This window comes from Podarcis cretensis (genome assembly GCF_951804945.1).
Source record: "Podarcis cretensis genome assembly, chromosome: 12".
NCBI lineage: Eukaryota > Metazoa > Chordata > Lepidosauria > Squamata > Lacertidae > Podarcis > Podarcis cretensis.
The window spans coordinates 24,949,800-24,963,202 of record NC_137181.1 but is presented as its reverse complement, the minus strand read 5'-3'; the positions used below and the strand labels follow the sequence as shown (position 1 = coordinate 24,963,202).

General features: G+C 41.9%; 2 protein-coding genes across 2 annotated transcripts in view; one reads left to right on the top strand and one right to left on the bottom strand.

Moving 5' to 3' along the window:
* Positions 1-13,403, bottom strand: part of ST8SIA6 (ST8 alpha-N-acetyl-neuraminide alpha-2,8-sialyltransferase 6) — a 473,234-nt gene that overhangs the window by 292,223 nt on the left and 167,608 nt on the right. The window lies entirely within an intron of this gene.
* Positions 1-13,403, top strand: part of LOC307199719 (macrophage mannose receptor 1-like) — a 60,450-nt gene that overhangs the window by 30,887 nt on the left and 16,160 nt on the right. Inside the window, exons 16-23 of the mRNA XM_079947697.1 lie at positions 1,122-1,157; positions 2,341-2,510; positions 4,453-4,529; positions 7,363-7,463; positions 10,042-10,199; positions 11,020-11,134; positions 11,718-11,857; positions 12,899-13,001. Coding sequence (XP_079803823.1) covers positions 1,122-1,157; positions 2,341-2,510; positions 4,453-4,529; positions 7,363-7,463; positions 10,042-10,199; positions 11,020-11,134; positions 11,718-11,857; positions 12,899-13,001 — 900 coding nt within the window. The remainder of the gene's footprint in view (positions 1-1,121; positions 1,158-2,340; positions 2,511-4,452; positions 4,530-7,362; positions 7,464-10,041; positions 10,200-11,019; positions 11,135-11,717; positions 11,858-12,898; positions 13,002-13,403) is intronic.

Below are 13,403 nucleotides of genomic sequence, written 5' to 3'. Positions count from 1 at the left end.
TAATACTATTATGTCTCCAGTTCTGGACTGTTCATGCTTGGTGAATACGTAAAACTGAAGAGCCAGGAGCAAACTAAATGAAGAGGGGACAGCCTATTTCCTGTAAAAGGCTACTCCTGCCTTTGTCCACTAGAGGTACAAGTAAGCCCAACCCAGTGATGCTATACTGGACAAGCAAATCTACTCTTCAGGTAAGTACATGCAGGCATAGGCATAGGAAGGGGGTGGGGGGTGCGTGCCGCCCTGGGTGTCATCCTGAGGGGGGGTGACATTCGGCGCCCCTCTGCCCCAACTCCCAAGCCTACAGAGAGTGGTAAAGCGGCAGCAAAGCAGGCGAAAGCAACAGCAAAGCGTCGGCAAAGCGTCGCAATTCCCCCCTTCCCCCGGCTCACTGTAGGCTTGGGAGTCACAGGGGGGGTTGCGCCGTTGCCCATGATCCTGGCTGGAGGAGGCAGGCAGGCAGGCAGGCAGGGGAGAGGACGGGTGTCATCCTTGAAGGGGGGTGACATCCGGCACACGCCCTCGCCCGTGACTCCCAAGCCTACAGAGAGCGACAGCCCCGGCAGCTTGTCAGGGCTGCCAGCAAAACAGCGCAGCTCCCCCCTTCCCTCGACTCATCTCCCAACTTGGGGGAAGGGGTGACAAAAAAAATTTCCACACCGGGTACAACCTGACTTTGCTACGCCTCTGCATGCAGGACTTTTTTTCAGCCTGGACTCACTAGAACTCTGTTTCAGCACCTCTCAGGTAGGTGCCATTGTCATTATATAAGAGAAGAAGGGAGATTTTCATGGTGAGTTCCAGCACCTCCTTTTCTAGAAAAATAGTATTGGGTTCATGATATCATATGTACAGTCATATATATACATTATCACTTTTGAGAAATATTTAGAAAGTACTTATTTTTTTTCTGTACTGCCCTTCAGTCTGGTATGCAATGTAATGTAACAGTGATTAATTTTATTTTGATATGACCATGAATAGCTTTAACCTCATACATTTACCAGCTTTGGTCTGGTTTTTGTAAACATTTTTATTTTTATGTACTCCTGTTGGTAATATGAAACAATACAATACTATATAAATTGCACTATTACAAGCAATATGTGTTTGGTTTTCAGGTGCAGAGTTAAAACCGGAACCACGCAGTGATATTGGTATGTTGAGTGATTCTACCTTTGCTTAGGTCACGTGTGTCTCTCTTAAGCAGCACTATAAAAGTGGAGGTGGAGCTGCCTTAACAGCTCTTTCAGGCTACTGATGGTTCTGTCACGAGCCAAAGATGTGTGTGCTTCCTGGCTTGGGCATCCCAGTTTCTGCCTTCCCTCAGAACAAACAGGTCTTAAGTAAAAAAATGGGGAAGGGGCTTCCCCAGAGGTTCTCTTCAGCCACTAAGGGTCCTACTATTGGGATTTCAGCTCCGGTCGTCAAGCTGATAAGGTTCATCTTCTTTTGAGCCCACCCAGCATTGCATTAAAACAACGCCACAGTGGAAGGATGAGATAATATGGGCTACATTGCTATGCTTTATTACTAAGATATGCAGAGAGCAAAGAAATACACATGTTCTCTCTATGAGAAGCAGAGAGCAACTGAACAAAGGAAACAACAGAACAAAGGAAACAGGAAACCAGTAACGTCACATCCCGTCTCCCTTTCCCGTGAGAATCCAACAGTATCTGGACTCTGTGGAATGTAAACAGTCCTGTGACTGCAAGCAGCTGCTCAGTGAGGAAACAAAAACTAACACCTACCAGGAGCCAATGGTAGCTGCTTTCTGGCCTGGGCTTGCTCATTCCTCCAAAATGGATTACATACAACTGGGGAAGCTCAGTGGTACAACTGCTTTGTATGCAAGAGGTCCCAGGCCCTGCTAGAAAATGTGAAGTCATAAGATAGTACCTTTAAAAACATATGCAATGTCTTTTCTTCAGTTTTGCATACTTGCCTTTCAGCAAATAATTCCATGGTTGTCATTACTGAAACGACCAGTTTCTTTTTCATGGGAGATATATTTCCACAGTCCTAGATGCTCGTTTTATAATTTAATTTGAAAATAAATTATCAGGGTAATCAAACTGTAATAGTTTTAAATGTACCATGGTGTGACAGGGGAATGGAGAGGGAGAAGTTGTTCATTGTGTGCTTCAAAATTGAAATCATATATCTGACAGTCTAAAGTGGGCAAGATCATTGAAGTTGCTTAGCTGCACCGCTGGTTGTGCGAATTAACGTTATTCACACTCTTATATACCATAAAGGATGGATAAGAAATATTTTGATATTTAATATTAAATTTAATATTCATTATTAAAATAATAAAATTGCTTCTTTTTGTAGAATATTTGTTCAGAAGAATTGAAGATGGCTGGATTGAGTACAAGGGCAATGAGTACTATTTCAGTAATGAACAGACATCTGTCGAAAGAGCACGGGAATTCTGCAAGAAACATGGAGGAGATCTTACTGTCATTGAAAGTCGCAGTGAATGGCGATTTGTGTGGAGATATGTAAGAAAAATATGGAGCATATGCTTTCCAATCAAGTATAGCTTGGTTTTTTTTAAAAAAAGGCACATAAATTATTTGATCAAGGCCATTTTTATGTCTGCTAATCATTTTCCTCTGCATGGTGGCACCAAAAGCTTGCAGAGATTAGCAGTGCAATTCCATGCATGTCTACTGAAAAGTAAGTCTCATTGTCTTTAATGGGTCTCATTTCCAAGTAAGTGTGTAAAATATTGCAACCTTTGTGGTCATATACTACTATCATAGCATAAGCCAAGGAAATGAGGCTTGCAAATATATACTATATATGTGTGTGTGTTTCACTCACCTCCAATAATCATCACATATCCAAAGCACTGTGCTGAAAACAGTTTCCACGTAATCAGGGTTCTACGCAGGCATGGATATATGAATGTGATTCCTGAATGGACTGGTGAGATTCTGTGGTATAACACATGGAGTTCCTACTTACTGAACGCAATGTGTTCTGTGGAAATTCTTTGGTAGGTGAGAGTTTGCACAATGAGTCCCTGAATTCCATCCATTCCTATGGGAACATTGCAAATGTAGGATTTGTTTGATCACTCCCCCACCCCCCTCTCCAATCACCAAAAGAGAGACAAAGTAAAAAAACTTATTTGTCCAACCTCTCCTGCTCTCTGAATTGTATGATCTCACTTCCCCCCACCCCTCTCTGATTTCTGCCCCAGAGTATAGCAAGGTCTGGGCATAATTATTTAAGTGCAGATAAGTGAATTTTCGGATAGCAAGCATGCAAATAGCCAGACCTGCGAGTATTAGACTCTCAAGGCATTGCTGGTGCTGACACTTATTGCTATCTGTTAATAAGGAAGTTAAGATGCGGTGAGGTACAGTTTGTGATTATCATCCTCTTGCTGGATCTCAGCAGAATTTCTATTGCCCATTCCTGTTGGAACGGGCATATTCTGTGGCTATATTGTACTACTTTCCAGCACATTTGTATTCTTTTAAAATCTAGGAATATTTGCTTCGATGTGAATTTTTTTTGGCGAAGCATGTAATTTTAATGGCACCTGTCAGGGAACTGCCATCAGTGCCGGAGGGAGACAGCAAAAGCCAGATGGATTATAGAGAGCCTCCAGGGATCGGGAGAAGTAGCTCCTCTTCCGGGTAAGAGGATAAACGCAGGTCCAGTGGAGAGGAGGCACAGACGTCGGAAATGGCGAGGCGGTCCCAGGACTCCTTGCCTGGGAGAAGCAAGGAGGGAAAGGGTTCTCCGATGCCCATGCCCTCTCTGCGCAGAAGGCATTCGCGCAGAGAGGGGCGGCGCAGACTGGGCGTAAAGGAGCTTCTTTGTTGGAGGAAGTTCAAGAAACGCCCACTCACGGATTCTGCCAGTGACTGAGTCAGCCACGGGTGAGTGGTGCTCCGGACAGATAAAGTTTACATTGGCAGCCAAGCGAGGTATTGGCAGCCAGCCAGGGAGATATTTGCCTGCAAGAGCAACCCCTTGGAACCATAACAGCACCAAAGTTAAACATCCCACCCAGAAATAATTTTCTAAGGAACTTGATGGTGCTGGTAATAGATAAAATAATATTTCAGAGAACAGAATGCTCTTCTAAGTGGACAACTGGCCTGGGAAACAATGGGCATGAAAGATTATTAGTGGGATACACTGTAACTGATTTTATACAGTATAGAAATAAAAACATTCAGAAAACCAGCTAATTACATCAGTTAAAGTATAACATAATAAAAAACTTTCTTTCATGTTTACCCTCATTTTAATTGACATGTTTTAATTTGTTTTAATTGTAAAGCTTTAATTGTGTTTTTAAACAAACACATTATGTTCATCATTACAAACTTCCTATGGAATAACTGAATTATATTGCTCTGGAGAATACCTGATTATTTTATTGTTGAATTTATGTTGCATTTACTCCCATTTTTCCTTTAGAGCAAGTATTATGGATCTGCTTATTATGCAACTGCTTATTATATTGGTTTAATTCTGGGACTCGATAGAAAGTTCAGGTAAGTGAACAAAAGAAGAAGCGGAAATCAGATTTTTAACAATTGTAAATACTAACTTTATTTTAGATCATAACTAGGTTAGCATTAGAATTTAAGTCTTCTGTATGTAAGGATGTGACACCTGCCCACCATTCATCAGTTACTCTTCTGGTTGACTCTGCAATCCTGTGGTTCTTTTTTTAAAAAATATAATTTTTATTAACAGGCCAATCAAATCACATTAATTCCAAATCACATTAGTTCCAAATTATACAGCCAAATTTTTAAAATTTTGTTCCTTTCAAGCTCCGAAAGGAATCCAAACATCACTCTTGCTGCTGCTTTAATTAAACAGTTCTATCCAGTTCTGTCCAGATAGTCTCTTTGTTATTTTCCTCATCTTCTTGTTGTTATCATATATTCCTTTCTTTATGATCGCTGATAATCTTCACAAGCAGGTTGAAAACAAACATATACTGTGTGGGTTTTACACTCTCCAAGAGTCATATCTCATAAAGGACAGACGCCATTTCCACACCTCCGTAAAGAACATTCCCACAGTCTGTCCGTTGATTTCCACAGGCTTGCCAGTCTATATCTCAGGGGGCTCTGCCAGGTCAAGAACACATTCCGATCACCATACATTCACATTCCGATGACCCTGGTCCTCCTCCCCCTTGTCCTCCTATGAGCAAGCCTGTCTTAACGAAACTCCATTTGTAACTGCGTCATAAAACTTTCTTTCCATTCCCCAATGTTTCCACCAGTCCTCTCTTTGATCAGTAATTCATTTCCGCACAGTCCTTAATCTCCTGCTTGTGATTAGTAATTTGCAACGATTCTTCTCTCTGGAGGGGAGGGTTATTGAATACTCACATAAGACAAAAATAGAAAAGTTCCCCCCCCCTTTCCGGTTCAGTCCAACATACCAATCTTTTAATGATGATTCTTCACTTGATTTATTGTCCAGCCCGTCGCTCCGCTCACAGAGATCCCATTATTCAGCAGTCTTTACTCCCAATCTTCACTTGATGTATGTGCATTAGTTTCTTTCCAATTATATATTTCCAATTATATATTTTGAGTTAATGCAAACCAGTGCGAAATTAGAGACAGCGTCAGGGAGAGCCGACCTCACCCGAGGGCTTCGTGCCAAGTGCCCTCACCCCCTTCTTTTGAATCCGGGGGTGAATTATGGACACAGCTGGCAAGGCAGCCCCCCCATTCCCTTGGGGGGGGCAAATGAGGCTGCATACTCCCATATCAGCCTCTTAATTACCTTGTGTGAGTCGGAGAGATGTTATTGTCGGCCATCTTCCAATGCGCCCCCTGGTGGCCCCCCAATCCTGTGGTTCTTTTGATGGTTTCCTATGAGAACATCATATTTCCTTTCCTGAGAGTGGAGAGGGAGGTCTGAGCTTGGCGGAGACAGCTGGATGTCAGTTACATTCTCCATGCCACCTAAGGAACTTCCATGGCCATTGCCTTGCTGAAATCAATCTCCAATGACTGGAAAGTGAGCGTGGCAGTGGCTGACCAGGAGAAGTCTTGGATCCAAAAGATCCAAAATCATCTTAGTCCCCAACCATGCCCCTGAACTACGGAGAAGCTTGTGTTTGTCAGCATGTGGAAATAATTTAATGGCAAGGGGGATAGAAAATGATGGGGGAGTGCACAAATCCTGCCCCACCTTTAATTCTGCTCTGGCACCACTGGCGCCAACTATAAGGGGCCTTTGGTACCTAAGGAACCAGAAAAAAATGGTTGTGGGTGCCTGGCACCCACACCGCTGGGCCTCTGACGTGACTTCTTGTGCTTCAAAAAGCACCAGAAATCATGGCTGATGCCTTGTATAGCCTTGGGGGTGGCATCCAAGGCCTTCTTGGGCCTCGGACACAACTTATGGAGTCCCTAGGAGCCATTGCGGCACACACAATGTGACTTCATGATGTCACAGCACAACATGATGTCACGATACGTCGCAATCTGGGGCCCAAATCAGTGCCCCTGTCTGCTACAGTGAGCCCAGCAATGCTTGGGATACTGCACTTAAGCCATTTTCATCATTTTAGTTCAGCTAAAGTACAGTTGCAGGGCGTCCGCTGAGCCCCAGGCTACCTCTTGCTTTAGAGTTTACCTGGTGGATGGGGCCTTTTCTCAAAGAGCTCAGTGGCACTTTTCATCACTGCTCTGACTTGCCAATTAACAACAACAACAACAACAAATATACTTTTCTTACCTGCCTTTCACCAGAAGGTCTCAGGGCAACTTGCAATGTACAAATGCAGTCTTAAGATTTACTAGGCTGCCACAACTGCCTTGTCTCTCACAGCTATATTAGATCTGAGGGTGCTGCTTCCCTCTTTACAAACTTACTGTGCTCTGTTTGCTCCAAGGTTTGGGGGGGCACAGCCCTCCTTTTCCCCTGTGTGTGGTCTAATGGCTAGACTGTTGAACTATGAGTTTGAGGCTAGAGCTTGAATTCTCACTCAACCATGAAACTCAGTATGTGACCTTGGACCACCAATGTTTCTCACCGCATGGTGATTAAAATATAATATTATACAAAATAACTGGCAATCTGCTCCCCTATAATAGCAACTCAATCTTTAAAGATAATGATTAGGCGTTTTTTGTTAACAGTATTTTGGATGCTGCCAATAAAAAAATTCTGGCAATGCTGCCAGATACAAAATTCAGTTCAACATCTAAATCTTTTCTTAAGCTGGTGTTCCATTGGCTAAAACAAACAAACAAACACCCACAAAAAATGAAAACCATTGTGAAAGTATGCAGTGTAAATGAAAGAGAAATTATGCTGTTCTGTTCAATGATTTCATATTGTTTTCTCTAGCTGGTTGGATGGAACTCCAGTGACCTTTGCAATGTGGGCACCCAATGAACCCAACTTTTCAAATGATGAAGAAACCTGTGTCTGCATGCATTGTGCAACAGGCAAGTAGAATAAAAGATTACAATTTTTAAAAGGGGGTGCATATACAATCAATAGTGGGGCAACTGATTAATTAAAATAAACTACCACAAACGGAACCCATGTCACATCACAATAACTATTCTGGCCCACTGAAGATGTGGGTGGATGGAATAATATTACCGGTATTTTGCATTTCTAATTGTCTTCCTTTGAATATCTCAGAATATTAAAATGTTTTAGAGGACATTTTGGGTGTCCACACTAGGGCACTAATACATATGTGGGTCACTACTTTCATTAATGCATTTGCTCACCTTGGTTCACACAGAGAAGAACTTAACACTTGCCAGCGTGGTGTGGTGGTTAAGAGCAGTGGACTTGTAATCTGGGAAACTGGGTTCGCTTCCCCACTCCTCCACATGCAGCTGCTGGGTGACCTTGGGCTAGTCACACTTCTCTGAAGTCTCTCAGCCTCACTCACCTCACAGAGTGTTTGTTGTGGGGGGGAGGGGAAAGGAGATTGTTAGCCGCTTTGAGACTCCTTAAGGGGAGTGAAAGGCGGAATATCAAGTCCAAACTCTCTTCTTCTTCTTCTTCTTCTTGCCTGCTGCATTAGATGTGACCCATCTAGTCTAGCATCCTGTTAGCGCTGTGGCTGACCAAATGCCCATAGGAAGCACAATAGCAGGCTCCCTTCCTGCAGTATCCAGAAACTGGTATTCAGAAGCATATTGCCTCTGACTGTGGATGTAGAACAAGGTCACTGGGGGTTAAGTAGGCAGTGACAGCCTTGTCCTCCATTCATTTGTTGAGTTTGTAGTCATCACGGCCTCATACTGGAGCAAATTCCATGCACTGTGTGAAGAAGTACATTGTTTTGTCTCCTGATTATTCCAGCTTTTGGTTTCATTGCATGTCTATGAGCTCTAGTACTATGGGAGGGACAGGACTTTTCTCTGTCCACTTTCTTCCTGCCATGCATAATACAATGCACTTGTATTGTGTCACCTCTTACTTGCTTTTTCTCTGAATACCTCCCACCAAATATTGTAATCTTTCCTCTTACGGAAGTTGCTTCATCCACTTTATTATTTTGGTTGCCCTTTTCTGAACCTTTTCCAACTCTACAATATCCTTTTTGAAGTAAAGTGATGACAGCAGTACACAGTATTCTAAATGCAGTTGCTCCACAAAGTTGTACGTAGAATGGCGTCACAATCGCAGTGTTATTTTCAGTTCCTTTCCTAATGATCCCTCGCAGCGAGTTTGCTTTCCGCCCAGCTGCTGAACACTTGGCTGACATCTTCTTCAAGCAATCCATTAGGACCCATGGTCTCGTTCCTCGTCAGTCACCACCAGTTCAGATCCCATGTGAAATTAAGATTTTTGGCAATGAAACAAGAGCAGTTTGTCAAACTGGGACTGGCTCATCAGCAGTTGAGATTATGTTTGCTTCTAGTTACCTTCTACAACCAAAATATGGAAAGTCTTTTCTGACTGGGGTTGGAAACACCACATTGTCCCTTAAAAGGCTGGTATTTCATCCCTGCTGCTCTTCTTGCAAGAAGGTCTTATTTTGAGGCTGCGGCCTAACATGCCTAACCACCAGGCATCTATGCTGCCATTGTTTCTAAGGATCTGAACAAGCCAGTGGGATCTCATCCTTTCCTCAGACAGTTTCATAGTGGGGCCATCCTGAAGTCACCTCCACACAGCATAGATTTCCCTCATGGAAGTCTGCTTCTTTTCATCTACTCTCAAGAGTGCTCTTCCTAGTGGCATTCACCTTTGCTCAATGGATCTCAGAGCTCAAAAACCTTCATGTGTTCCACAAGGACAGTGTAACAGTCTGAATTATTTCTTCCTTTCTCCCTAAGGTTTGCCACCTTTACACTGCCAGCAGGAACTCAGTTCTTACCTCCTTCTCTCCTCCTGTTTATCTTTCTGAAAGAGACTAGCATTCCCTTGATATCAGCGTTTGTGGACCTTGCAGCTTGGGTAAATTAGATTGGAACAATCACTTACAGCATAGTGCTGAGGCCATCTCTACATGCATAGCGGGGGCAGAGAACAATTTCTTACCTGTAAAGGGGATTTCTGTGCATGTAATAAGATGAACTCAGGTCCCACACTGTAGGTCTTGGGCTGCCTCAGCTTGTGGAGGATTCTTTTCTAGTATGCCTGACCTCTTTTCTAGTTTTTACTTGTTGTTTATTGTTTGACAGAGGGTTTGTTGTTCTGGTTATGCTATCTTTGTGCCTTTTTCAGTCTCTTAGAGTCTTATATTTTAAAGAGCGAAAAAGAGGACACATTTGCTAACTTCTACTTTTAACTGTGGATCACTATGATGACTCTCATTTTACAAACCCATGAAAAGGAGTACATGTCCTGGAAAAAGAGGACATATGAGATCTCTACTAGGAGGGAGGGTTTTTTGTGCGTGTTTTTAGTTTGCAGCAGGAGTAGCGATTTTGCCAGCAACCACTAAGTGAAGCTTGACTTCCACTTTCATCTTATTATGTGTACGACAATCCCCTGTACAGGTAAAAAATGGTCATTCTTCATTTGGGAGTGATTTCATCTTACTGATGAACACCTAACTTCTTTATTCAGGCTTATGGAATGACATAAACTGTGGTACTAAGAACAGATTCATCTGTGAAAGGCATAACAGTTCTGTCCGTTCAACTCCTGCTCCCACAATGCCTGCACCTGTTGGGGGCTGTGCAGATGGCTGGCTTTTCTTTGATAAAAAGGTAACTAAGAAAGTGATTGCAAATATACTGGTATATTGCCCCTTTTCAGTTATTATAGCACATACAATATTTTCCCAGAGCTTGTGGTGTAGTGGTTAAGAGCGGTAGAGATTGCTCTCCATGTCCACACTTCTATGCAAGGGCTCTTTATAGAGGTTCAAAATGAATGTGCACCTAGTTCAGGCGTTAAGCCATCATGATACCACATCTCTCCATGCCACCACCCCATGTATCTTTTGTACATACTAGAAAGTCTACTACACTGCAAAACAGAAGTGTCAGGAACAATGAAATATTTTTTTAAAAATAAAAAGTGGTATCTTAAAAGCTTGATTATGGGTCAGCTACCCAAAAGAGCAGTGAATTTGTCTTCAAACTAAATTTTCAGCATTTGGTTATGTTATTCTTTATTAAATGACAATCTCTGGGAGGGGGCAGAGCTATTTTCTGTCTGAAGAGGAGCCAGTGAGCAGTGACTGGGTTGGAGAAGGAAGGTAAAGTAGTGTATGATCTACCATTTAAAAACCATTGCAGGCTTGTGGAGGGCCAGAGCAGGAACTGGGTAAATTCCCCCCACCTCTATTTTCCACTGTGTTGGTTAACTTTTTATTAGTTCCTGGCTTCTATATGAAGAAATTAACTACACCACATCCTCCACACAATCTGAATCTCTGTCAAGTCCGTGAATCTGAGGGTTGGGATTTCCCTCTAAAGCCAAGTTAAAATATCCATGTCTGCAACTCAGTACCATCTCATGATGGTTGAGTTCACTAACCATTTCATAATTGATGGAATTTTGGAGTTTTACTCCCCCCCGTAGTGCTTCCAGTTTTTTGGCTTGAATGAAGAAGAAAGGAAAAACTGGTCCGATGCACGAACTGCTTGCAGAAATCTAGGAGGAAATCTGGCAACTATACCGAACAAAGCTACACAAGGTACAGTCGGTTCTTTTAGAACATGTTGCACACATAGACTTAATGTTGACTCAATAATAATAATTTGTTGTTTCTACCCCGCCCATCTGGCTGGGTTTCCCGAGCCCAGGGGTCTGAACACTCATCCCCCACCACCACTTTCTGAACAAGGCCCAGGAGAAAGGAGCCCTTCCTAAGCTGAGTGAAAACAAGGCATGTTTCTTGTAATCATGGCCTGTTTGTGTTTTTTCCGGGCAAAAATGTAATGAGCTGGATTATGTTGTCCTTTTTAAAGCAGGAATAGCCAATGTTGCATCTGCAATATTTTGTTGCATTAAGAGAATGGTCAGGAATGATGGAAGATATAGTTTTTCTCTGTAAGAAAAACAAGTTTAAAATGTTTTTGTGTTTTAAAAAGATGCAGTATAGTAAGATCTGAAGTGGACCATAGTGGCAACTTCTGCATGACACCATTTTAAAAAACAAAACAACGAACATAAAATATAACTAGATCAGTTCATGGTATCCTATATTGATTACTTATAAGTGAGGGAGAGTATTTACCAAATTCTTTATGATGAAATATGTCCTTGTTTTTATTCAGCATTTTTCATGGTGCACTTAGAAAGTGCCTCAATTGATCCATGGATTGGACTGAACGATATTATTAGGGAAGAGAGTTTTCTATGGACAGATGGAAGCGAGGTCTACTATACAAACTGGGCCAGTGGTTTTCCAAAATATGTAAGTCCTGCCTGCAAAGGCTTTCATCTTTATTTTTTTCAGATACAAGAAATGTTCCCTATTTTCCATTCCTGCAGTAAAATTATATATATTCAGAGTGCCTTCTCAGCATTATCACTCCATTAATGTACCAGTCTTCCCATGCCAATCTTGCAAGGTTAGCTGGCCATGTTTTGATATTTAATACGTGGATTGGTATTATGATTGTTAATCCTCATTTTACTCTTTATTGTTCAGTTTACTGTAGTTTAAATTGTTGTGAGCCACTCTGAAAATACTCCAGAAGAAGTGTGGAATAGAAATTTTACAAATAGATACATTACATAATTGATAAAATATATAGGAAGCATCCAAGATCGGCAGCATGTTCTGAGGAGCCTCTGACAATTTTGACTTAAAGCCAGTTATATTCTTCAGAGTTGCAATTTTTCTCTCAACTCTGCTGCTTTTATTCTGTCTGAATTTTGCCAACGAGTTAAGGACTTAAGTATAATCTGCCAATGCTCCATTTCCTAGTTAGACTGAATTATTTCCTTCCCACAGCAGCAGTGCCATTCACTTCAATTGTACATCCCCTTGTGAGCTTGGGAATTAAGAAAATTCCGAAAGGCATCTCACCCATTATGTTACACATCTTCCTTGATCCACTGGCACTGCCTCTGTCCAGCAATGACTTTTTCTATCTCGGCTTACTAGGACTTAGTTGCATGCAAAGACCAATCTCTCCCACCCAATCTCCTCACCTTCTGCACCCTCTAAATATATTCTAGGGGTTCCCCCAGCCCTCTGAAGCAGATTTGAGTAGGGCATGAGATGTATCCAAGGGAAGGGGGAAATCTCATTGTGCAAGCAGAAATCCTTGTATTGATAGGATGAGTTATTAGGAGACCACCCACTGTTATTACTCCAGTTTGATGCTCACACCTTTCGTTAGAACAGCTGTGGGGAAGTTTGCCTATGCCTGATCTAGGATAAAAGAATTGCCTCCTGCGCAAATTGATGGCACTTGTCTTATTTGATTTTTATGTTTTAATTCCTTAGGAAGACTGTGTTTTTATTATTAAGGGGACTGGAAATTCAGGAGGAAAGTGGGGAGATGGACCATGTTCCGCCAGGAAAAGCTACATCTGCCAAAGAAACTCTGGTACGTTTTTAGAAGAGAAAATCAGATTGCTTTCTAGAGTCCAAAGCCTGTTTTCTGTGCCATAATCATTTTGTCAAAAAACAAAATTAGATTTCCAGTATTAGAGATTTTGTATTTGGCTGTATAAAGAAAAGAATGCAATCGTGACAACAATATTTTATACATATACAGAGATGAACCCTGGTGTCAAAGAACCTCAGTTGTACACTTCCTGATATGGGACTTCACTTTTCACTATACCATCCCCAAAATAGGACAGAAGGAGGCTGCTGGAAAAAAGTTTAGTTCTATTTCTTTTTAAAACAATTTTTATTAAAGATTTTCATGGTGTACACATCCTTCCCTTGGATACATGCACTTGGGGGTTTTGTGTCAGCGTCACTTGGGTAGGTTCTCTTTCTA